The 27414-nt window shown below is 44.1% G+C and overlaps 1 protein-coding gene across 5 annotated transcripts in view; it reads right to left on the reverse strand.

Annotated features, from left to right (window-relative positions):
- Window positions 1-27414, reverse strand: part of BMF (Bcl2 modifying factor) — a 72829-nt gene that overhangs the window by 15856 nt on the left and 29559 nt on the right. For all 5 annotated transcript variants that reach the window (XM_077260640.1, XM_077260641.1, XM_077260639.1 and 2 more), the window contains one exon: window positions 23846-24000. In XM_077260640.1, coding sequence (XP_077116755.1) covers window positions 23846-24000 — 155 coding nt within the window. The remainder of the gene's footprint in view (window positions 1-23845; window positions 24001-27414) is intronic.

Genomic DNA, 27414 nt, shown 5'->3' on the forward strand with positions numbered 1-27414 from the left:
GTAAAGTCTGTGCTATAATTACGTTACTACTAGAAACACGTATCTAGTCAACATTTCATCATAAGAGCTTTTTCTGTTCACATGCTTGTCAAAAATGCGAGCAAAATAGAAGGCCAGCTACAGTTCAGTCCAGGAACAACACATATTAGGAAGTGATAGAAAGGAAGTTCTAGCTCCTACAGTGCTGGCAGAATGCTGACAAAGTGGATCCACTCACTTGCAACAAGGATTGTCCTAATAAAAATGCTCATCGGATTAGCAACAACTTTTCAAACTACTGATTGTTTATTAAAGATCATTCCTTGACCGACACTTTTCCTCCCACCTCCGGTGACGTGTGATGTTCAGACGAGCTAATTACGGACTTTGTGTTTTATTATTATCACTACGTAAATCACTAGTTGTTGTTTCTTAGAAAAAAGAATTAGGAAATTACTGAAGGTCAAAACAAAAACATGCTTTGTCATTCACGTACTAGACAGGAAATCCGCCAGTTACTTAGTAACCAGATAAATCATTAAGCAAGACCTCTAGACTTGGGAGTATACATTACAGACACCTGAGATTTAGGATTTTTCCTGTAAACAGAAAATTAGGAATTATATTACTGTACATAACTTATTGAAGGAGTATAACGATTGTATCGAGAAAGAATCTCCAGGATCATGCGGGCCCCTAGGCCACAAAGACTCAGTGGGCCCCTCTTAGCTTTCAATTTCTCCTCCTTGCTTTCCAAAAGCTGTCACTTTTTATTTTTGTGGTACAAGTGGTTTTACCATCCAACATGTAGAAATATATAAACTTTGTGTTACCGAATTAGTTTGGATAGTCATGTAAACTGTGATGCCAGATATGTTTTTTTTCTGAGATCCTATATTTTTTTCCAGGAACAGGATGGTGATATTAAGTTTTATATATTTTTTTTTATGCTATTGAACCAGTGATCACTTGTATAATACACTGCACTGCTGTGATATTGCAGTGTATCACAAAATTACTGATCCAACGGCTGGGCTTCATAGCTGCACTAACTTGGAAGACAGCAGGCTGCCATGATAGTGATATTGGCACCCCACAATAATATTTCAGGGTGGGAGGACTGATAGGTTTCAGAAGGGACACTCAGTATCCGGCCTTTTAAATGCCACTGTCAAGAGCCTAAGAGCCATTCCGTACACATGTGAATATCAGAAACTGAAACCTGAACAGAGTGAACACCCCCTGACAATGGATGATGCGAAACGAGAGGTAACATATACCATGCCCCTGTGCATTATTATCATTATGTGAACTTTCATATGATATCACTCTCTCCCTGTTTACCTATATTTGTCTTAAACGGCATTAATTTATACAGCCATGGGATGATGGATGGCTGCGAGGCGGCTGAGTCGGGGAGAAAACGTACCCCCCGGACTCAATACAGGTATGGCGCGAAATTTATAAAAGTGATTATTTCAGCGTTATTAGGGATCAAAACCATAAGAGCCACCTTCACAGAATGCAGCCTTAGTGCTGCAGAAGGTGGCTCTTTTACCTTAATAGACCCAGGGGGGTGACAGGTTCCCTTTAACCTTGATATTTTATTTGACTTTTATATGTCTACTAGATTGTGGCCCGATTCTAACGCATCGGGTATTCTAGAATATGTATGTATGTATGTATATAGCAGCCACATAGTATATAGCACAGGCCACATAGTATATAGGAGCCATGTAGTATATAGCAGACAAATACTACAAGGCCTGTGCTATATACTATGTGGCTGCTATATACACACATACATATTGTAGAATACCCGATGCGTTAATACAGGCCACGCAGTACATAACACAACCCACGTACTATATAACACAGCCCACGCAGTATATAGCAGCCACGCAGTATATAACACAGGCGACGTAGTATATAACACAGGCCACGCAGTATATAACACGGGGCACATAGTATATAGCACAGCCCACGCAGTATATAACACAGCCCACGCAGTATATAACACTGCCCATGTAGTACAGTGGGGCAAAAAAGTATTTAGTCAGTCAGCAATAGTGCAAGTTCCACCACTTAAAAAGATGAGAGGCGTCTGTAATTTACATCATAGGTAGACCTCAACTATGGGAGACAAACTGAGAAATAAAAATCCAGAAAATCACATTGTCTGTTTTTTTATCATTTTATTTGCATATTATGGTGGAAAATAAGTATTTGGTCAGAAACAAACAATCAAGATTTCTGGCTCTCACAGACCTGTAACTTCTTCTTTAAGAGTCTCCTCTTTCCTCCACTCATTACCTGTAGTAATGGCACCTGTTTAAACTTGTTATCAGTATAAAAAGACACCTGTGCACACCCTCAAACAGTCTGACTCCAAACTCCACTATGGTGAAGACCAAAGAGCTGTCAAAGGACACCAGAAACAAAATTGTAGCCCTGCACCAGGCTGGGAAGACTGAATCTGCAATAGCCAACCAGCTTGGAGTGAAGAAATCAACAGTGGGAGCAATAATTAGAAAATGGAAGACATTCAAGACCACTGATAATCTCCCTCGATCTGGGGCTCCACGCAAAATCCCACCCCGTGGGGTCAGAATGATCACAAGAACGGTGAGCAAAAATCCCAGAACCACGCGGGGGGACCTAGTGAATGAACTGCAGAGAGCTGGGACCAATGTAACAAGGCCTACCATAAGTAACACACTACGCCACCATGGACTCAGATCCTGCAGTGCCAGACGTGTCCCACTGCTTAAGCCAGTACATGCCCGGGCCCGTCTGAAGTTTGCAAGAGAGCATTTGGATGATCCAGAGGAGTTTTGGGAGAATGTCCTATGGTCTGATGAAACCAAACTAGAACTGTTTGGTAGAAACACAACTTGTCGTGTTTGGAGGAAAAAGAATACTGAGTTGCATCCATCAAACACCATACCTACTGTAAAGCATGGTGGTGGAAACATCATGCTTTGGGGCTGTTTCTCTGCAAAGGGGCCAGGACGACTGATCCGGGTACATGAAAGAATGAATGGGGCCATGTATCGTGAGATTTTGAGTGCAAACCTCCTTCCATCAGCAAGGGCATTGAAGATGAAACGTGGCTGGGTCTTTCAACATGACAATGATCCAAAGCACACCTCCAGGGCAACGAAGGAGTGGCTTCGTAAGAAGCATTTCAAGGTCCTGGAGTGGCCTAGCCAGTCTCCAGATCTCAACCCTATAGAAAACCTTTGGAGGGAGTTGAAAGTCCGTGTTGCCAAGCGAAAAGCCAAAAACATCACTGCTCTAGAGGAGATCTGCATGGAGGAATGGGCCAACATACCAACAACAGTGTGTGGCAACCTTGTGAAGACTTACAGAAAACGTTTGACCACTGTCATTGCCAACAAAGGATATATTACAAAGTATTGAGATGAAATTTTGTTTCTGACCAAATACTTATTTTCCACCATAATATGCAAATAAAATGATAAAAAAACAGACAATGTGATTTTCTGGATTTTTATTTCTCAGTTTGTCTCCCATAGTTGAGGTCTACCTATGATGTAAATTACAGACGCCTCTCATCTTTTTAAGTGGTGGAACTTGCACTATTGCTGAATGACTAAATACTTTTTTGCCCCACTGTATATAGCACAGCCCCCGCAGTATATCACACAGCCCACGTAGTATATAACACTGCCCATGTAGTAATAGCACAGCCCCCGCAGTATATCACACAGCCCACGCAGTATATCACACTGCCCATGTAGTATATAGCACAGCCCCCGCAGTATATCACACAGCCCACGCAGTATATCACACTGCCCCCGCAGTATATCACACAGCCCACGTAGTATATAACACTGCCCATGTAGTATATAGCACAGCCCCCACAGTATAGCACACAGCCCACGCAGTATATCACACTGCCCATGTAGTATATAGCACAGCCCCCGCAGTACATCACACAGCCCACGTAGTATATAACACTGCCCATGTAGTATATAGCACAGCCCCTGCAGTATATCACACAGCCCACGCAATATATCACACTGCCCATGTAGTATATAGCACAGCCCCCGCAGTATATCACACTGCCCATGTAGTATATAGCACAACCCCCGCAGTATATCACACAGCCCCTGCAGTATATCACACTGCCCATGTAGTATATAGCACAGCCCATGCAGTATATCACACTGCCCATGTAGTATATAGCACAGTCCACGCAGTATATCACACAGCCCCCGCAGTATTTAGCAGTGTGGGCACCATATCCCTGTTAAAAAAATTAATAAAAAAAAAAAATAGTGATATACTCACCCACCGGGATCCACCGTAGCTCTGAGACCGCTAAGAGACCGCTAAGTCTTCTGGGTAATTTCGCAATGCATCTCTGGGAACAGAAGATGGCGGTAGCCACGTGCGGCTCGGCGGACTACGGAGGGTGAAAATAGCAGGTTTTTTTTTTTTTTTTATTATTTTTAACATTAAATTTTTTTACTATTGATGCTGCATAGGCAGCATCAATAGTAAAAAGTTGGGGACACACAGGGTTAATAGCAGCGGTAACGGAGTGCGTTACCCGCGGCATAACGCGGTCTGTTACCGCTGCCATTAACCCTTTGTGAGCGCTGACTGGAGGGGAGTATGGAGCGGGTGCCGGGCACTGACTGTGGGGAGTAAGGAGTGGCCATTTTGCCGCCGGACTGTGCCCGTCGCTGATTGGTCTTGGCCGTTTTGCCGCGACCAATCAGCGACTTGGATTTCCATGACAGACAGAGGCCGCGACCAATGAATATCCGTGACAGACAGACAGACGGAAGTGACCCTTAGACAATTATATAGTAGATTTTAATGTTTTTAACCCCTTCACCCCCGGAGCTTTTTCCGTTTTTCCGTTTTCGTTTTTCGCTCCCCTCCTTCCCAGAGCCATAACTTTTTTATTTTTCTGTCAATTTGGCCATGTGAGGGCTTATTTTTTGCGGGACGAGTTGTACTTTTGAACGACATCATTGGTTTTACCATGTCGTGTACTAGAAAACGGGAAAAAAATTCCAAGTGCAGTGAAATTGCAAAAAAAGTGCAATCCCACACTTGTTTTTTGCTTGCCTATTTTGCTAGGTTCACTAAATGCTAAAACTGACCTGCCATTATGATTCTCCAGGTCAGTACGAGTTCATAGACACCTAACATGACTAGGTTCTTTTTTACCTAAGTGGTGAAAAAAAATTCCAAACTTTGCAAAAAAATAAATAAATAAAATTGCGCCATTTTCCGATACCCGTAGCGTCTCCATTTTTCGTGATCTGGGGTCGGGTGAGGGCTTATTTTTTGCGTGCCGAGCTGGCATTTTTAATGATAGCATTTTGGTGCAGATACGTTCTTTTGATCGCCCGTTATTGCATTTTAATGCAATGTCGTGGCGACCAAAAAAACGTAAATCTGGCGTTTCAATTTTTTTTTTCATTACGCCGTTTAGCGATCAGGTTAATGCTTTTTTTTTATTGATAGATCGGGCGATTCTGAACGCGGCGATACCAAATATGTGTAGGTTGGGTTTTTTTTTTATTGATTTATTTTGATTGGGGCGAAAGGGGGGTGATTTAAACTTTTATATTTTTTTTATTTTTTTCACATTTTTTTTAACTTTTTTTTTTAACTTTTACCATGCTTCTATAGCCTCCATGGGAGGCTAGAAGCAGGCACAGCCCGATCGGCTCTGCTACATAACAGCGATCATCAGATCGCTGTTATGTAGCTAAAATGCAGGTGTGCTGTGAGCGCCGACCACAGGGGGGCGCTCACAGCCACCGGCGATCAGTAACCATAGAGGTCTCCAGGACCTCTATGGTTACAATGTACAAGCATCGCCGACCTCCGATCATGTGACGGGGGTCGGCGATGCGCTCATATCCGGCCGCACGGCCGGATGCGGTAGTTAAATGCCGCTGTCTGAGTTTGACAGCGGCATTTAACTAGTTAATAGCGGCGGGTGATCGCGATTTCACCCGCCGCTATTGCGCGCACATGTCAGCTGTAAAAAACAGCTGACATGTCGCGACTTTGATGTGCGCTCACCGCCGGAGCGCACATCAAAGCGGGGGTCCCGACATGTGACATACTATTCCGTCACATGTCGGGAAGGGGTTAATTACCATATTATGTTATCCAATAAAGAATATATATTTTTAGTGATTTTGAGCTTTGCACATTTCTATATAAGTATTCTATTTTTTTAATACTGACCTTGTTAATATACTGTATATGGGGGATTATACTGTGTGGGGGGATGTGAGGAACATTTTAATGTATGTGAGGAACTGTGAGGGACATCATACTGTGTGTGTGCTCTGGGGCATTATACTGTGTTGGGGGACTGTGGAGGCATCATACTGTGTGTGGGAGGGCTGTGGGGACATCATACTGTGTTGGAGGGCTATGGGGATTTCATACTGCGTGGGAGGGCTATGGGGATTTCATACTGTGTAATAGGTAACGTTCACATTTGCGTTGTTGGGCGCAGCGTCGTCAACGGATACCGACGCATGCGTCATGCGCCCCTATCTTTAACATGGGGGGCGCATGGACATGCGCCGGTATGCGTTGTCAAGCATTTTGTGACGCATGCGTCATTTGGGCGCAACAGTCAGGCCGCAGCCGACGCTACATGATGCAGTTTTTTGAGTGTCAAATTTCATGTAAACGTCGGACGCATGCGTCACAAAACACTGCGTTGTCCATGCGTTTTGAGTTGCGTCGCCGAAGCTGTGCCCAACAACGCAAATGTGAACGTAGCCTAAGGGCAATGAGGACATCATACTGTGTGTGCGAGGGCTGTGGTGACAATGGGCACTGAGGACATATATATAAGCAGATTTTTTGCGTATATAAGTCAAACCTTGATTGCAAATATAGTGTGAACCTACCCTTAGCAATATATTCATGTAACACAATAATAAGCATAATTCCAAATAGTCCCAAATTAGCTAGTGCTATCCCATCTTTTTTTTAAACAATCCCAGCAAATATGGGGATGCCCTGGGCTGAAAAGGACTGGGTTTTAAGTAACCTATACCCAAAAGTGGATGTTCTTGTTTGTTTTGGGTGATCCTTTTAACTGTCCTTAGTAAATGTGTCTACAAAACATTACCTATTGTTTAAACCAAGTTTTTTAATTCAATTTATTTTATAAAAAAAAAAATAGATTAGTAATCTTTCAATTTAAACAATAGCCGCTGGGGCATTTTTTAGATGTTAACTTCCAGCTGCTTCAGGAAATGCACATGTACATTAGCAGCAATGAACAGGCTCTGACCCTATCTTTTTATTGAAGCATCTAATGAGTGTGTGTGAAGGTCATTGTAAAGTGAGCAGGGTCAGCTGTGACATTGAGTATTGTGATTCTATGTTATTGTCATGCTCCAGGATTTTATCCCTTGAGCTTGTGTTTTGTGGTCATTTGCTCTTTCTGCTGAGCCACAGGAGACGCACCTTTTTTCTGTCAGTTTGGGTTCTGCTATTCTGGCTACAGTCTGTCTAGTATAACACAGGTGTTTTCATTTGTGTGCCTATCACCTGTTGGGTGCAGCTTTATATTGTGCTCCTGCTGGTGTTTCTTGCTGGTGAAAGATTCATTTGGATGTTCTGACTTTCCGTTGATGTTTGGAGCCAGTCTGTGAGATTCCAGCTAAGGGTTTTCACTTTGCTGTTTCCCTGCTATACTTTGCACCCATCTTCTGTTTATCTTTAGTAAACAGCCTGTTTACTTGTAAACAGTAATTGCCTTATCCTTAATTTGGTATTTTGTTATTTAGGTTACTCACTTTGAGATCTTTCCTTTGTTCAGCACACTTCTGTTCTTGTAGGTAATTCACACTCTGTTCTGTCCTCAGTTTCAAAGTCCAAGTCAAATTTGTTTAAAAATTATACGTAACATAAAAATTTGATTTAGGCAAAAGGTTATTTTGTGACAACACATTCCCTTTAACTCTATCTTACCAACCAAGCACTAAGGTAGGGTTGGGTTTGTCCTCTAAGTATAAATATTGTCTGAAGAAAAGTTGTCAGAAAGTTGAAAAACCCTTCTTTATATAAGAACATGCTTTATTTAAACAAGATTGGACAATCCCCTTTAAAAGTTTGAAGTTTCCGAGAAGTGTTTTTGTTTCTGTGAAACCTTTTTCTGGGTCTTTGTAAATGTCTTGACGTGCCGCTAGTGTTTACATAAGAGGAAAAAAAAGCCACAAAACCGATTCAATGTCCTTAGGGTGTCTTTAATTCTGCTGGCTGGAAATGCATAAAAAAGGCAGTAGTCAGGTGCTAGAGGTGAATTGTGGGTAGTGAAATATCTCATGAGTCAGACACTAAATATAGAAAGCGATATAAACAGGGAGGGCACTGCAGCCACCAAATACACACGGTCCTGCTATCCGCTGCCTCACTCACGCAATGCCTCGTCCTCCCCCAACACTGCGAGGCTCCCCCCAGCCTCCTGCGCTTGTGTGTCATTCACCCGGTACAACCCTTCTGCAGACTGCAAAACTACTACATTGGTAGATAGAGAAAAGCAACATCCCTTTCTCCCTGAACATAATATGTTCTGCATATAAAATCTACAACCAAGCAGGATATAGTACAATAAAAAAGAGTAATATAGTAAATGCTAGATGTTGTCAGTAAACAAAACATAGCACTCGGATCACAAGAGGACATGCACAGCTTCACCGAAGTCCTATTGGCAAGAGGACCCATTGCCATCATGAGGGTAGGGTCTCACATGGCTTATTACTAATGGCCAGCCGCATAATTGTCTAACCGGGAAGAGGACCCACCGCCATCATAAGGGTAGGGTCTCACATGGCTTATTATTAACTGGTGGCCACATGATTGTCTTATCGGTAAGAGGACCCATCGCCACTGTACGGGAAGGGTCTCACATGGCTTACTATTAATGGCCAGCTACATGATTGTCTTATTGGTAAGAGGACCCATCGCCATTGTAAGGGAAGGGTCTCACATGGCTTATTATTAACAGCCAGCTGCATGATTGTCTTTACAGCAAGATGACCCACCACCATTGTAAGGGAAGGGTCTCACATGGCTTATTAGTAACGGGCAGCCACATGATTGCCTTATCGGTAACAGGACCCACCGCCATCATAATGATGGAGTCTTACATGACGTATTATTATCGGCCAGCCGCATGATTGTCTTATCGGTAACAGGACCCATTGCCATCGTAAGGGAAGGCTCTCACATGGCTTATTATTAACGGGCGGCCACATGATTGTCTTATCGGTAAGAGGACCCACCGCCATCGTAAGGTTAGGGTCTCACCTGGCTTATTGTTGACGGGCGGCCACATGATTGTCATATCAGTAAAAGGACCCACCGCCATCACGAGGGTAGGGTCTCACATGGCTTATTATTAACGGCCGGCTACATGATTGTCTTATTGGCAAGAGGACCCAATGCCACCGTAAGAGTAGGGTCTCACATGGCTTATTATTAACTGGTGGCCACATGATTGTCTTATCGGCAAGAGGACCCACCGCCATCATAATGATAGAGTCTCACCTGGCTTATTGTTGACGGGCGGCCACATGATTGTCATATCAGTAAAAGGACCCACCGCCATCACGAGGGTAGGGTCTCACATGGCTTATTATTAACGGCCGGCTACATGATTGTCTTATTGGCAAGAGGACCCAATGCCACCGTAAGAGTAGGGTCTCACATGGCTTATTATTAACTGGTGGCCACATGATTGTCTTATTGGCAAGAGGACCCAATGCCACCGTAAGAGTAGGGTCTCACATGGCTTATTATTAACAGCCGGCCTCATGATTGTCTTATTGGCAAGAGGACCCACCACCATCTTAAGGTTAGGGTCTCACCTGGCTTATTGTTGACGGGCGGCCACATGATTGTCATATCAGTAAGAGGACCCACCGCCATCACGACGGTAGGGTCTCACATGGCTTATTATTAACGGCCGGCTACATGATTGTCTTATTGGCAAGAGGACCCACTGCCACCGTAAGGGTAGGGTTTCACATGGCTTGAATCAGGGATTGGCCGTGTGGTACACCAATGCACTAAGATACATACTCTGTATGTGGCATGTTCACACAAGGAATGCAGAGCTCCTGTATCTTAGTGCATTGGTGTACCACACGGCTAATCCCTGATTGAAGGCTGTCTGTTTCATTAGGTATTGCCCGTTTCATTAGGTATTGCACCTGTACATTTGCCATTTTATTTGGGTCCGCTGCACCCTGCTTGTGCATTTGTATTGAGGCCCATTTAGACAGGTAAGCATCTCTGCCTGTTTTTGGTGTGTTTTCTTGAATTTTTCCTTTTTTGGTGTTTTAGGGTTTCACATGGCTTATTAATAACGGCTGGCCACATGACTGTCTTATCGGCAAGAAGACAAACTGCCATCATAAGGGTAGAGTCTCACATAGCTTAATGTTAACGGCCAGATGCATAACTGTATATCAGTAAGAGGACTCACCGCCATCATAAAGGTAGGTTTTCACATGGCTTATTATTAACGGCAGGCCACATGATTGTCTTGTCGGCAAGAGGACCCACTGCCATTGTAGGGGTAGGGTCTCACATGGCTTATTGTTAACAGTCGGCCACATGATTGTCTTATTGGTGAGCGGACCCACTGCCATCGTAAGGGTCCCACATAACTTATTTTTGACGGCCATTTGCATGGTTGTAAAAAAAACATTAACAAAAGGGAATTAGTTAACACTTTAATCCCAATTCATCACTTGCGTGTTTAAGTAATTTTTTTTTGTCTTGTCTTTATTTTTGCATTGTGGATTTTGACCTCCAAATTCATCAAAATGTTGTGCTTCCTCAGAGCAAGAAGTCGCATGACCCTTTACAATGTTGCCCCTTAATCTTTAACTGTGCAAAAATAAAATCTGAAAGATTTTGTATTCCAGTGGTATAATAGCACAAACATGTTGGACCATTTTGAAAAGCCGCAAAGGATTAATTAGTCTAACACATCTAGTTAATGCCAATAGAAAAAAAACAACATATGGAACCCAGTAATGTTACCCTAAAAAAAAAGGCACAAACAAAATAATGAATAAAATGAGTAAGCAATGATGATTCAGACCCTTAATTTCTAAGAGTTTGGAAGCTGCTGCAACTTTCAAGACACGGACAAGTGGTGGGTGCACAGCATTCCCTACTGAAGATCTTGAGTTAATGATTCTCTTGGAAAGGTGCCATTACACTTTAGCAGTTTTATTGGTAGCAAAAAAGCATAAAAAATGCATTAAACCACATTTGAAATATGCCTGGAAAGTTGCACGCATTATTTTTAAATGGTGCATGTGATTTTGAGTAATTATCATTGAAGAAGCCAAAAACATTTTCCTTAATAATCAATCAAACAAGCAAACCAAACGTGTTTTACTGTACATGCATCTTTCATGGACAGTTTTATTAAATTTGGCACATTTTTGATAAAATATTAGTGTAATAGCAAATTGATGACGCCAGATAAATTTGCACTCTTGTGATGCCTTTACTTTGTTAAAAAATAGAGAGGTGCTCAATAACAATCATGTTACTCTTTAAGTATCAGATGCTAGACTGTAAAACCATACAACAATCCCTACCAGATTCTGTCTCTGGTGTATGAATGGACACATCCTATTTTGACATCATCACAACACAAAATATTCCAGCAATTAAAAAACAAAAGCAATATTGTAGCATGACCACACATATTTTTTAAAAAAATCTGTATACAAAAATATAAATAAAGACATTTATTAAATTAAACCGTTGTGATGACATCAATATAGAATACAACCTAAAGTTATAGGGATTCGTTCTGCAATTTTACTACTGAATATTGTGATATGGCTGTATAGGTCGTATAGCAACAAATGCTATAACATTTATGCAAACATTCTAGCCTATTCGCTGCATGTTTTTTTCTAGCCTTGTCTGTTCTGATGATGTCACATTTAAAGGGAATCTGCTGGGTAGATTTTACTACTGAGTCTTGTGATATGATTGTATAGGTCCTAACACAACAATAAAAATGACACTTGTCCTGTTGTAATCCGATGTGCCAGTGCTGAGAAATCATGCTTTGAAGCCACATGCAAATTAGCCTGGAAGAACATTGGGGGAGTGTCAATGTACTCTGAGTATATGGACACTCCCTCAATGCTCTGTCAGGATAATTTGCTTTCAGGGTTCAAAGCTTGATTTCTCAGAGCTGACACATCGTATTACAAGACGGACGTCATTTTTATTGTTGTACTAGGACCCATACAATCAAGTCACAACACTCAGTAGTAAAATCTACCCAGCAGATTCCCTTTAAATGTGACATCATCAGAATAAAACACAAGGCTAAATGTTATAGCAGACAGCAGAAAGCAATAGTTTTCCTGCTAACCTGGACTAGTTGTCTACTAGGTACAGCTATGTTTGCGGCATATACTGTAGGTGTCAGTGTTTATTTCACGACGATCATATATTACAGATGATATATGATCTTTAAAATGAACACTTTATAATTCATTCATAACATGAAATGAAAAATCTTTCCAGTTGGTGCACATTCCACGCTTTTAGTTTTTCTTCATGATAGAGATAGATAAACAGTACTGTGACATCATCACAATAAAAAACAGTCTGAAGAGAACAAAATTGTCACAATACAGAATACACAATGCAATAGAACACAGTACAATACAACAATACAATAGAACCATATACACAATACAATAGAACACAGCCTAGAAATAAAGACAAGCTCTATTGTGACATCATCACAATAGAACAAAGCCTGTATATAAGAAGCTGAAATTCTCGCTGCAGAATAGGGGAGGTGTAAAAAAAAAATGGAAAATCCTTTCTAAACAGAAGCGCAATATCTAAAGATGCGCCAAGTTTATCAAACATTGGGCAACACGTTTAATAAATTATAGCTAAGCAAAGGCCATGTAGCCACAAAAAGAAAATGGTGCTAAAAATTTCCCTCATGATAATTTCCCTCCAATATATTTTGTTTTATAACATTTTTAGTGGCTTTTTTGGGGGGATCCGAGGCATTTTTTTTTCCAAAGCACCATGCTGTGGTTAGGGGTTGTTTCATTGTAGAATTTTTCTTATAGAACTTGGAAAACATGTACAAAAACAAATTTTTACTTCTTAAAAAAAAAGAGGTTTTTTTAGTTTCATACCTAGAATATTTTGAAAAAAACAATGTTTTTTGTGTTTTTTTTCAGGATTGTTTTTAATATGCTGCAGGCATAAATTTATTGAAGTTGATCACAGTGCAATACTAGGGAATGGGTCTTCGTTGTGACCCCCTAGGATACCTCTACTGGGCCAAGCAAAAAATAAAAAATCCAACTGCTTCTTGCAGTACCCTTGGGGTCGCATTTCAACCCCATTCAACTGCCTTATTTTGCAATGTAGGAGTACATAATAAACTTTGGCTGCATGACCTGTGTCACAGCCAAAATTGACCACCAGTGTTTTTCTGAAGCGACTTCATCTTTAAAAAACTTAGTGGGTACGTTGGCGGCAAAAAGCTGCCGTGTCCACATACTGTAAGTGAGGAAAGACCTGTGGCACATACCTTTAGTGACTATATGAATACTTACCTACCCCCAGGACTTTGTAGTCTGTACTAGAGTCTTAGAAAGAAGTGATGATACAAACAATGAGTCGAGATCTAGAATAACTAGCCAAGGGCCAGGGCAGGTTCAGTCAAAGGTTCAAAAGCAGGTGCAAGTATAAATCGCTCAATGTTGACAGCAAGTAAACAACAGGAGAAATGACATCACAGGCGATGCTCAACTAAACCCATAACAGGTGTCTGAGGGTTTCAGGCTTGGGTTCATATGAAGGATGTGTCTAAAGCTTTACAAGCGAGGGAGGGGTATATATACACTGCTCAAGGAAAAATATAGGGAACACTAAAATACCACATCCTAGATATCACTGAATGAAATATTCCAGTTGCAAATCTTTCTTTATTACTTAGTGGAATGCGTTAAGAATAGTGATGAGCGAGTGTACTCATTACTCGGGTGACCTCCGAGTATTTATGACTGCTCGGAGATTTAGTTTTCATCGTGGCAGCTGGATGATTTACATCTACTAGCCTGCTTGATTACATGTGGGGATTCCCTAGCAACCAGGCAACCCCCACATGTACTCAGCCTGGCTACTAGCTATAAAATCATTCAGCTGCCGCAATGAAAACTAAATCTCCGAGCAGTCATAAATACTGGGAGGTCACCCGAGCAACGAGTACACTCGCTCATCACTAATTAAAGGGCCACTGTCACCCCCCTCCAGCCGTTATAAACTAAAAGAGCCACCTTGTGCAGCAGTAATGCTACATTCTAACAAGGTGGCTCTTTTAGTTTTTGGTTCAAGTATTCCCAAAATAAAGCGTTTTGAAACTTAGCCAAAATACCTGTCGTTAGCCAGGGAGGCGGGTCCTCACTCCCCAGCTTGAACCGCTACTCTGCCGTCACTCAAATCTTCAGGGGCTTTCGGCGCCGCCCCCTCAGCGCTGTTTACGCTTCAAAACTGGCGCCTGCGCTGTGTACTACTGTGATGCTCAGGCGCAGTACGCTCTGGCCGTCTGACGTCCCAGCCAGGCTTGCAGACTGCTCCTGTGCGGGCAGTGCGGCCACCCACCTTTGGAATCCCAGCCCTGCACTGTGTTATGCATTATGCACAGTGCGGGGCTGGGATTCCAAAGGTGGGTGGCCGCACTGCCCGCACAGGAGCAGTCTAAAAGCCTGCTCGGGACGTCAGACGGCCAGAGCTTACTGCGCCTGCGCAGCACAGTAGTACACAGTGCAGGCGCCGGTTTTGAAGCGTAAACAGCGCTGAGGGGGTGGCGCCGAAAGCCCCTGAAGATTTGAGTGACGGCAGAGTAGCGGTTCAAGCTGGAGAGTGAGGACCCGCCTCCCTGGCTAACGACAGGTATTTTGGCTAAGTTTCAAAACGCTTTATTTTGGGAATACTTGAACCAAAAACTAAAAGAGCCACCTTGTTAGAATGCAGCATTACTGCTGCACAAGGTGGCTCTTTTAGTTTATAACGGCTGGAGGGGGGTGACAGTGGCCCTTTAAGAACAATTAAACATAAATTGATCATTGCAAATCTCAACTAATATCCCATGGAGGTCTGGATTTGGAATGATACTCAAAATCAAAGTGGAAAATCAAATTACAGGCTGATCCAACTTTAGTGGAAATGCCTCAAAACAAGGAAATGATACTCAGTAGTGTGTGTGGCCTCCACGTGCCTGTATGACCTCCCTACAATGCCTGGGCATGCTCCTGATGAGGCAGCTGATGGTCTCCTGAGGGATCTTCTCCCAGACCTGGATTAGAGCAGCAATCAACTCTTGGAAGTCTATGGTGCAATGTGACGTTGGTGGATGGAGCGAGACATGATGTCCCAGATGTGCTCGATTGGATTCAGGTCTGGGGAACGGACAGGCCAGTCCATAGCATCAATGCCTTCATCTTGCAGGAACTGCTGACACACTCCAGCCACATGAGGTCTGGCATTCTCATGCATCAGAAGGAACTCAAAGCCCACTGCACCTGCACATGGTCTCACAATGGGTTAGAGAATCTCATTCCAGTACCTAATGATGGCAGTCAGGGTACTTCTGGCTAGCACATGGAGGGCTGTGCGGACCTCCAAATAAATGCCTCCCCACACCATTACACACCCACACCCAGAACGTTGTACACGGCGCCTCCAGACTGTCACATTTGCTGAGTGTGAACCTCATCTCATCCTTGAAGAGCACAGGGCACCAATGTGGAATCTGCCAATCTTGGTGTTCTCTGGCAAATGCCAATTGCCCTGCACGGTGTTTAACTGTAAGACTGTGGACGTCGGGCCCGCATACCATCCTCATGGAGCCTGTTTCTAACAGTTTGAGCAGACACATGGATGTTAGTGGCCTACTTGAGGTCATTTTGTAGGGCTCTAGCACTGCTCCTCTTGTTGCTCTTTGCACAAAGAAGGAGGTAGCGGTCCTACTGCTGGATTGTTACCCTCCTATGGCCCCCTCCACATCTCCTGATGTACTGGCCTGTCTCCTGGTATCTGCTCCATACCCTGAACAATGTAGTGACAGATACAGCTATCCTTCCTGCCGCAGCTCGGATTGATGTGCCATCCTGGATGATATGCACTACTTGAGCAGCTTTTGTGGGTTGTAGACACCACCTCATGCTACTGTAGGGGTGAGAGCAATGATAAAATGCAAAAGTGACCAAAACAACAGGCAAAAAGGATGAGAACAGGTCTCTGGTCATCCCTTGCAGAACCACAATCAGTGTTGCTTCATAACTGGACAGGTTGATTTCACATAAATATGATTGACTTGGAGTTACGTTGTGCTGTTTAAGTGTTCTCTTTATTTTTTGAGCAGTGTATATGTAATGTCGCCTAATTGGTCCTAAAGTGATAGAGCACAACCTCCTGACATTTCAGATTCAAAGTTTTAATAATCTATATATAGACATATTATAAGTCATGTTTGGACGTTCCTCTCAAGGTGCCACACATCCAAAAACTGTGTAGGGTCAAAGCAACAGTGTTTTACCTGTACTAACACATGACCAAAAGCTACTGCAAAACTATAGCAATTCATTGTAAAACTTCATTGGCAATCTCAGAAAGACTTGGCACTAGCCACTTGTCCCAGAAGAATCCTGGCATTCACTCTTTAACCCCTATATGAGCATCTGGACTTACAAAAGGGCCCTTTTGGTTGCGCCCACGGAGTAGTAGTCAGAAGGAGGAGTGACCCTGAAGCAAGAGTGGTCAAACTAGCCAGGTGAGTTTCAGGAAGGGCAAACCAGGAATAGAATAAGGAGACAAACTATACTCAGAGGAATAAATGGGATGAGGTACTAGGTCAATCAAGAGTGGAATCAGACAATCTGGGGTCAAAGTCAGTAGGGATTATGGAGAATATGTGGTCAGAATCAACAGGGTCAAGATGAAGACATCAGCAAACAAATAGTACCAGAGTTGCCCAAAAGCAAACTTGCAACTCCCAGTAGACTGCTCGGAGTTTAAATAGGGTGTGGTACTGCCATGCCGGACACAGCAGGGAGCTGATTACTTCTGCTGAGCAGCACATCCATAGACCCTCCCTGGATAAGCACCACCACTTTTAAACGGGAACATTTTAGACATCATAGACAGTGGACCTCTGCTTGGGACCTTCTTTAAGAGCCAGGAAAAATGGCAAATGGCTACCATATAATACTACATTTCCTAGCTGGCTGACTACAGCTGTTCGAACCAAAATCATGTAGGTTTATGGCAGCAAAACTTGAGTCCATCATTTTTAAAGGGGTTGTTTCTGATGTTGCAGCTCATGGATTGTGATGTTTGATGTGTCTGAGCAAGCTGAAAAAGGATGAAATGGCTGAGGCGTTACTATCATGATTTTAGTTATTTCCTTGATTCCTCTTAAAATTGGATATATTCCATCTTTTGGCCTTGACCAGCCTCATTCTGGCCTCTCTAATATACAATTCACAAAGCTGAAATATTGTGCAATGGCATTTTTACAAAACCTGTTCTACAACTTCTTGTTTTATTTCTTAAAGAGCACCTGTACTAAAAATGTACATGACCCGAGTTGGTTTGCTAGCAGTATAAGTGTTCCTATAATCCACCTCAATCTTTCCCTTTACTTTCCATTTGCTTTATCCCATCATTTAATGATTAGCAGCTTGTAACTACGGAGATAGCTGTCAATCATTAAGTAAGACCGCCCACTAGACTCCTAAGCACAGAAAAGTAGAGAGGTAAATGATTAAAATACAAGCTATTCTGTTATTTCCTACCAAAACAAGATGTCCTGCGCATTATACTTCCCACTGGTCTGAATCAACCTTGCAGTTAATAGATTGTAACCTTTTCAATGAACGCGTGGAATTAACTTGTGGTCCATATACTGTGATCCTGCTGTGTGTAGATGTGAGGTCATTTAGGTTTCCTCTTTCTATTCAAGGCTTGTTTTACTTCCTCGGATGCATGCTGAAGCTTGATTTACAGCCCCAAAGAAGTTTTTCTTTCCCCAAAAATGCTCAAAGTCCATTTTATCACATCTGGAAAAGGCGCCAAAGCTGCAAATACCCTAAACCAAATAAACCGGAAGAATGTCTGATTTTTGTCCAGTGATTCGGAATGCTCCCTTGTAGACAAGCAACTCTGAATATATCAGAAATCCATGTTCTCGAAACAATAAATAAAGGTAAATGTCCCCATATACATCAGCCAACCTTCTGTGTATGGAGGCCCACCGACTCTTTGTAGCGATTGTCCATTTAAAACAAGTTATTGCCTATCCACAAGAAAGTTGATAACTGATCGGTGGAGGACCGGCACCGATTGGTAGAACAAGGAACCTTTACCCCTGTTAGAAGATGGCGCAGCAGATGAGACACCCAATGCTACTCCATTCATTCTCTATGTGGCTGCCGGAAAAACCCAAGAGCCAGATCCACAGGAACTGAATGGAGAGGAGAGCAGGTCGCATAGCACACTGGCGCTCTATTATTATGCAAATAAAAGCTCCCCTTCCTGCCGATCGGTCGGACTCCCACTGGATAGGTAATATCTTTTTTTAACTGGACAACCCTTTTAAAGGGTCTTTTTACAAGGGCAGACGAATAAGAGCCAATGGACAATATGGGAAGACAACCAGTGCTCAGCAATGATCAGGATGGGGGTTCGTATGATTGATTGACATGTGATCATTTGTTCCCCAATAGGCATTTTTTGTCTGCAGCACATTCTCTGATAACATGAGAGGATGCGCTGTCGGCCATGGAACATTTGTACAGACTGATCACTAGGCATCTTTAATGATTGGGCTGAATATTTCTATCAACATTTGTTTGACTGTGTAAAAAGGCCTTGAAATGGTTGTTTGGGAACCTGAGCCCTCTCGAGAACAGGGCATTTGTGGCGTCAGGCACTGATGTAAGACTGAGAAGGTCTGGTCCCAATCCTAATTCATCCCGAGTGTGTGTGAGGTTGTTGAGGTCATGGCTCAGTACATTAATGGTATTGTCCTGTTACATTGGTAACTGATCTAACTCATGACTACACCGTGTTCCGAATTATTATGCAAATTGGATTTAAGTGTCATAAAAATTTAATTGTTTTGTTTTTCAAATAAACTCGTGGATGGTATTGTGTCTCAGGGCTCAATGGATCACTGAAATCAATCTTAAACACATGTGATAATTAGTATATCTGTAGATCACAATGGCGGGAAACACGTGTGCCTGAAGGAACAGCAGCAGGCAAAACCAGCCAGTAAGGTGTGTGTAACTGCCCAAAGATAATCAAAGTCTATAAGAGGTTGCCGCGCTGAAAGGCACTTACAGATCAATATGTAGTCCTATATACTGAATGTCCACTTGCATAGCGGTTTCTTCCCCCACTGTTCAGTAGTGCTTGGTGATGGGAGCGTCCTCCCCAAGGTCCCCCGTGAAAACCCGCCGCCGCAACTGAAAGTTTTAATTAGTTATGCCCACAGCACAGTATTTGAGAGTAGTAGCCGGGTCGGTCATACTAGGCTAGGTCGGGGATGAGCTGACTAGCATAATGCAACATCTGTTGATAGATCACAAGGCTGCAGAAGCGTGGAGAGATATATAAGAACAGCGGCAGTGCAGGTGCCATACCTTGAGGAAGAGGGACGTTTCCCTCGAAACGCGTCAGGATTGGCCCCTACTCACGTCCGTCATACACGAACAGGTGATGTCACCATCTAACCACACCCCCCGCTCACCTCGCTACGCCGACAGCGGCGCCATCGGCCGAGGCTACCGCTGAGTTGCGGCGGCGGATTTTCACGGGGGACCTTGGGGAGGACGCTCCCATCACCAAGCACTACTGAACAGTGGGGGAAGAAACCGCTACGCAAGTGGACATTCCGTATATAGGACTACATATTGATCTGTAAGTTCCTTTCAGCGCGGCAACCTCTTATAGACATGTGATAATTAGTTTTCCATGATTCTAATTAAAGGAAAACTACTTAAAAATGATGTTCCACGTTATTAAGCAGGCACCGTGTTTCAAGCAATATGGGAAATGAAAAGGATATCTCTGCTGCTGAAAAGCGTTAAATAGTGCAATGCCTTGGACAAGGTATGAAAACATTAGATATTTTGCGAAAACTTAAGAGTGATCTGCAGCACCCCAGAGTCCTGGTCATTGCAGTAATGTCGCTCTGCCACTAAGGGGAGTGATGTTACGTCTGACTGCACTAAAGGGGTTCACCTGACCAGGTAACACTCACACTACACTTCACACTCCGGCCACCAGGGGGAGTGGTTCTATCTAGTAGGCCACTCCTCACACTCTGGTAAAACTGGGGGTTGGACAGGAAGACAGAGAGAAGTAACTAGGAAGAGCTAGAGAGAGGACCTGTCAGGGATGGGATCCTGACAGATTCCTAAGAAAGGACAAAAGAGAGAGAAAAACGGGAATACAGCAAAGAGGCGATAGGACCAGAAGGAGTCGTGCTGTAAGATCGAGGCAACATCCTTCTGAGGCGCAAACAGCCGGTGGCCGGAACGCCGAGAAAGTAAGAGACTTTAAGCATTACTTCAAACCACGGCAGGACAGTCAATTATAGGTTGGCTGTCTCACTAAAACACCTAAGCAGACAACGGAGGCAGCTGTGGGAGAGGGGCGACTCTAGAGTCCCGGAAGAACTCCAGGCCTACCCCATCATACGGGTGCGTCCTAACCATATCATCTGGGGGACGGAGAGAGAACGAACGTCAGAGACAGACAGAATCAGTTGTGAGGACTATCCTGGGGAGCTCAGCAAGGAAGGACTACAACACACAGGCGCTAGAAGGTAGACACTGATTCCCACCTGCAAAGGGAACTCTGGATGTGCCGTCGGACCGGCCGGTCTCAGCCAGCCCTGTTAACAGTGCTCTGGATTGGGTACCTCCAAACCTTCAGTAAAAAGGTAAAGAGACTGCAACCTGGTGTCCTCGTTATTTACCGGCACTGCACCGCACTACCACCATCATCCACACCTATTATTGGGCGCCCCTCAGCAGGGTCACGGACCGGGTCTAGCCACCGTGACAATCCCAGAGCAGAGACTCAGAGGCCCGGTACCGGGTACCCCTCGGCCCTGCGGCAGTGGGGACGCTACAGATCATCATACTGTGAAGTGATTTGTGACTGAAACAGAGCACAGACAGAGTTCATGCAGATAAAGGTATAATGAGGAAGGTTTCTGCCAGACACATTCATTGGATTAAGAGAGCAGCTGTCAAAATACCATTACAAAGCAGCAAACAGTTATTTGAAGCTGCTGGTGCCTCTGGTGTCCCTTGAACCTCAAGGTGTAGGATCCTTCAAAGGCTTACTGTGGTGTATAAACCTACTATTCGGCCACCCCTAAACAGTGTTCACATGCAGAAACAGTTGCAGAGGGCCCAGACATACATGAAGACTAATTTTCAAACGGTCTTGTTTACTGATGAGTGTCGAGCAACCCTGGATGGTCCAGATGGATGGAGTAGTGGATGGTTGGTGGATGGCCACCATGTCCCAACAAGGCTGCGACATCAGCAAGGAGGTGGAGGAGTCATATTTAGGATTAGAATCATGGGGAAACAGCTGGTAGGGCCTTTCAGGGTATGTGCACACGCTGCGGATTTTGCTGCGGATCTGCAGCGGATTTGACGCTGCGGATCCGCAGCAGTTTTCCCAAAGTTTACAGTACCATGTAAACCTATGGAAAAAAAAAACGCTGTGCACATGCTGCGGAAAAATCCGCGTGGAAACGAAGCAGATTATTTTCCGCAGCATGTCATTTCTTTGTGCGGATTCCGCAGCGGTTTTACACCTGCACCAATAGGAAACTGCAGTTGTAAAACCGCAGTGGAATCCGCAGAAGAAACCGCGATAAAATCCGCAGTGGTTTTGCACTGCGGATTTTCCAAATCCGCTGCGGAAAAATCGGCAGCAGAATCCGCAACGTGTGCACATACCCTTAAGGTTCCTTAAGGTGTGAAAATGACCTCTGCAAAGTATATAGGTTTTCTGACTGACAACTTTCTTCCATGGCATAAAAAGCAGAAACGTGCCTTCAGGAGCAAAATCATCTTCATGCATGACAATGAATACCTCTGAGTAATTGGCTGCTATGGGCATAAAAGGAGATAAACTCATGGTGTGGCCACCATCTTCCCCTGACCTCAACCCTATAGAGAACCTTTGGAGTATGATCAAGCAAAAGATCTATGAGGGTGGGAGGCAGTTCACATCAAAACAGCAGCTCTGGGAGGCTATTCTGACTTCATGCAAAGAAATACAAGCAGAAACTCTCCAAAAACTCACAAGTTCAATGGATGCAAGAATTGTGAAGGTGATATCAAAGAAGGGTTCCTATGTTAGGCCGGTTTCACACGTCAGTGGCTCCGGTACGTGAGGTGACAGTTTCCTCACGTACCGGAGCCACTGACACACGTAGACCCATTAAAATCAATGCATCTGTGCAGATGTCATTGATTTTTTGCGGACCGTGTCTCCGTGTGCCAAACACGGAGACATGTCAGTGTTCGTGGGAGCGCACGTATTACACGGACCCATTAAAGTCAATGGGTCCGTGTAAAACACGTACCACACACGGAAGTTCTCCGTGTGCAGTCCGTGTGCCGTGCAGGAGACAGCGCTACAGTAAGCGCTGTCCCCCCCACATGGTGCTGAAGCCGCCATTCATATCTTCTGTGCAGCAGCGTTTGCTGCATAGAAGATATGAATAATAGTGTTTAAAAGAAAGATCTATCTGTCCCCCGCCCTCCCACCCCCTGTGCGCCCCCCCACCCCCTGTGCGCCCCCCCGCTGTTCTGAAAATACTCACCCGCGTCCCTCGCAGTGTCCTGTCCTGGCCGCACCTTCTACTGTATGCGGTCACGTGGGGCCGCCGATTAGAGTCATGAATATGCGGCTCCACCTCCCATAGGGGTGGAGCCGCCTATTCATGACTGTAAATGAGCGGCCCCACGTGACCGCATACAGTAGAAGGTGCGGCCAGGACAGGAAGCAGCGACAGCCAACGAGGGAGGTGGGTGAGTATTTTCAGAACAGCGGGGGGGCGCACAGGGGGTGGGGGGACGGGGGACAGATAGATCTTTCTTTTAAACACTATTATTCATATCTTCTATGCAGCAAACGCTGCTGCATAGAAGATATGAATCGCGGATTCAGCACCAGATGCTGGTACGTGTGGTACCCAGCACGGTGCGTGTGGTACCCAGTGGGCACACGGGCAGCACACGCGTGCCGCAGGTGTGCCACACTGATGTACACCAGAAACGTAGGGGCACACGGACACGGATAATTCCGGTACCGATTGTTTCCGGTACCGGAATTATCTAGACGTGTGAGACTGCCCTTAACATGTAACTTGGCCTGTTGGGATGTTTTGGCGTTAAATAGCTTTTTTGTTCAGTGAATGTGACCTCCTAATGCTGCAAATTCCACAAATGAGCATTTTCAGTTCTCTAAAACATATCAAATGTTTAGAAATACTACTGTGCCTAATAATTTGGAACAGTGCATTTTGAGTTTTTATCCATTTTGGAGATTATACTGTTATCATTGGGAGGTTTCTTCAATAAAATTCGATGTATAATCTAACGGGTGATGACTTTTATTAGACTGACTGTCATTTGCACCGACCATTTAGGAAAATCCGAGAAAAATGTCATTTGCATAATAATTTGGAACATGGTGTATTAATGAAAAAAAATCTATGTGACTTTACCCTCTGTAGATGAAGTCTGTGGAATTGATCACCGATGCACTGCAACTTTTGAGCAATTCGGCGCTCAGCACTCAGTTCCTGCCTCAGACGACCTGTCCCATTTCCAGTTGGTATGGATAGGTTTGTAGACTGGTGTAAGAGATATCCAGCATTTCCTACAACGCAGAAACACCACTATAGGTAAGAAAGATATTATCTGATATTGTCCATATATAAAGGGATTTTCCGGTTTCACAAAACCTCCTGTCCCCTGGCTGCTGTGTATTAAAAAAAAACATGTCTATATTCACCCTCCTCAGGTCCAGTGCTGAGTCTTTGCCACTGCACCCAAGGGCTGTTATTGTCTGCAGCGCTGATGTCTTGTTGACAGTGGTGCGGCCAATCAGTGAGCTCATTGGCTCGTGCTGTCTACCGGGGCAGAGCTCATTAATCATCGATATCACAGCTGCAAATAATAACAGATGCCGGAGCAGTGATGGGATCTCAGCACTGGACCTGGGGAAGGAGAGTAGAGCGCAGTTTTTGTTTTTTTTTTGTTTGTTTTTAATGAGACAGAGTTTTCTGAAATCAGAAAACTCCCCTAATGCACAGACAAATAAAGTGAAAATAGTGATGACCGAATATACTTGTTGCTTGAGTTTTCTCGAGCACGCTCAGGTGGTCTCCGTGTATTTGTTAGTGTTCGGAGATTTCGTTTTCATCTCGGCAGCTGAATGATTTACAGCTACTAGCCAGGCTGAGTACATGTGGGGATTCCCTAGCAACCAGGCAACGCCCACATGTACTCAGCCTGGCTAGCAGCCGCAAATAATCCAGCTGCAGCAAAGAAAACTAAATCTCAGAGCAACGGAGTATACTCGCTCATCACTATTAGTTATCAGTGTGAAAAGACAAAACCTTACAGTAAACCCTTTCTGTTTGATCCAAACAATTATGCAATGTATTCTGACTGCTTCCGAAATTTATAGATATGTAAAAATGAATAAATAGATGTGGATTTTCCAAACTTGATCGGATCCTTCACGATGAGCTAGAAGTAGCGTAATCACTGACTATTACTGATGCACAGATGACTTTGTAAAGACAATACATTTTCTGCTGAGAAATATAAGTATCCATAAAAAAGTCAAAACATGTAGCATCTCCCAACAAAATAATAATCAGCTAAAGAAATAATTGAATGTTAATGGCATATAAGACAATTTCTGCACACTTTTTCCTAGAGTAGGACTAAAAAGGTACCTTCTCAGAATAACAACGGATAGCACTCATCCGATTTTTACACTCGTGCACAAGCCCTAAGGATAGGTCATCAATCTATGCAATATCAGATTAGTGGGGTCCAACACCTATCACCCCCACCGATCAGCTGTCACAAGCTCTGGCGGATGCCAGATGTAATCCCACTGGACAGAGTCCCACTGCGCAGGGTACATACACTGTATAGTGGCATCAGCTGGGCAGTCTTCTTCTGCAGCACCCAGTAACTGCAACTACATAGTGAGTGGACCTGCACAGTACCCAGCAATGGTCACTGAACAATAAAAGGAGCAGCGCACTACACAGCAGCAGCCACTGCACATTGAATAGAAATGTGCAGTACTCAGGTTCTGCCACTGCACATTGATTGGAGCTGCACAATATTGAGCTTTGGCCACTGCACATTTAATGGAGCTACTCAGTACCCAGCAGTGACCACTACACATTGAACACAACTGCGCAGTACCCAGCAGTGACCATTACACATTGAACTCAACTGCGCAGTACCCAGCAGTGACCACTACACATTGAACTCAACTGCGCAGTACCCAGCAGTGACCACTACACAGTGAACGCAACTGTATAATACCCAGCAGCGGCCACTACACATTGAAAGATGCTGCACACAGTACCCAGCAGCGGCCACTACACTTTGAAAGATACTGAACACAGTACCCAGCAGCGGCCACTACACTTTGAAAGATACTGAACACAGTACCCAGCAGCGGCCACTACACTTTGAAAGATACTGCACACACACAGTACCCAGCAGCAGCCACTACACATTGAACGCAACTGTGTAGTACCCAGCAGCAGCCACTATACATTGAAAGATACTGCACACAGTACCCAGCAGCGGCCACTACACATTGAACGCAGCAACGCAGTACTCAACAATGGCCACTGCAATGTGAATGGAGCTGCGCAGTACCCAGCAGTGGCCCCTACTCATTGAACGCAGCTGAGCAGTACCCAGCAGTGGCCACTGCACAGTGAATGGAACTGGCCAATGCAAATGAGTTCAATGTGATTACAAGTGGCCACATGTGGAGCTTGTTGTAGATTAGTGGTGGGGGTGAAGAGAGTTGGACCCTTCATTGATCTAATATATACTCTGCAAATAGTTCATCAATATATTCTGACCGGTCAACCCCTTTAATAAGTCAGGGTTGCAAAAAAAAGCCACCATGGGGTGCAGGTGCATATTGAAGAGGCTGTAGCATTCAGTTCTTCATCAGGTTGACTTATTTACAGTCAGACCCCTCCGTTCTGCCTTTGATGGCCTATAATGCCTGTACTGGTTACAGTAGACTACAATCTACTTCAAATTTTCAATAGCCTACCAGTAGCTCCTTATGGCAAGAGAGTGCCTGCTGCAGAAAAAAAGCAAAAGCATGAAAGATATCCATGAGCATCCATCATCTAAGTCCTGTGCAGGCTTTGGCTCACGGCCTATCTTTCCCCTGAGGCCAGGGAACAGTGGCTTCCATATGTCGTGTGCCTTGCAGAGCGCTCCACTATCTGCACACATATGGGCAGAGCATTCCCGCGCACTAGAAGAGCCACAGCCAGCACTGATGGTGGCACAAAGCCAATGGTGCTAATAAGAAACACAGGAGTTTCCATTTCCCTGTTGCATGAGCAGGCCGTGCCAATGATCATTTTACAAATCTGTGTCTGAAAAATGACACATAGTCAATAGAAATACAATAAGGCGTTCGTGACAGATGGAAACCACAAGAAAACATGCAGCAAACAGCAATCCATACACAGGAAATGGTGGAGGTCACAAACTGGGAAGGAACAAGTGGTGGGGTATCGGGTCAGTGGGGGCTCAATGACAGGTTAGAGGTGACGGCCATCACATTTATCAGCGTTTCCTGTTTTTGAGAGCCAGCGACATTGATTGTCAGAGCCTTGTGTAAGAACAATGCCCAGGAAATTTCCTTGTGACTCGAAAATTATAAAATAAAAAAAGCTGTTGCTCCCTCTCCTGGGGTCCAGTGCTGCCTCTCCGCCACTACTCCGGTGGTTGCTTACATGCTGCAGCAGTGGCAGCACATGTCACCAGTGCAGACAGTCACTGAGCTCCCTACATCGGCAGAGCTGATTGGCTGCAGCGGTGATATGTACGTTAATCATGATGAAATTGCTGCAGCATGTAAACAATCACCAGAGCAGCGGCAGAGAGGAAACACTGGACCAGGTGATGATGAGCAACAGCTATTTTTTATTATTTTAATCTAGGGGTAAAAAATTATTCTCTGGAGTCAAACGGTGAAGAAGTCATCCGGACTGGTCAGGTCCCT

The sequence above is a fragment of the Ranitomeya variabilis genome, chromosome 1, assembly GCF_051348905.1.
Source record: "Ranitomeya variabilis isolate aRanVar5 chromosome 1, aRanVar5.hap1, whole genome shotgun sequence".
Lineage (NCBI taxonomy): Eukaryota > Metazoa > Chordata > Amphibia > Anura > Dendrobatidae > Ranitomeya > Ranitomeya variabilis.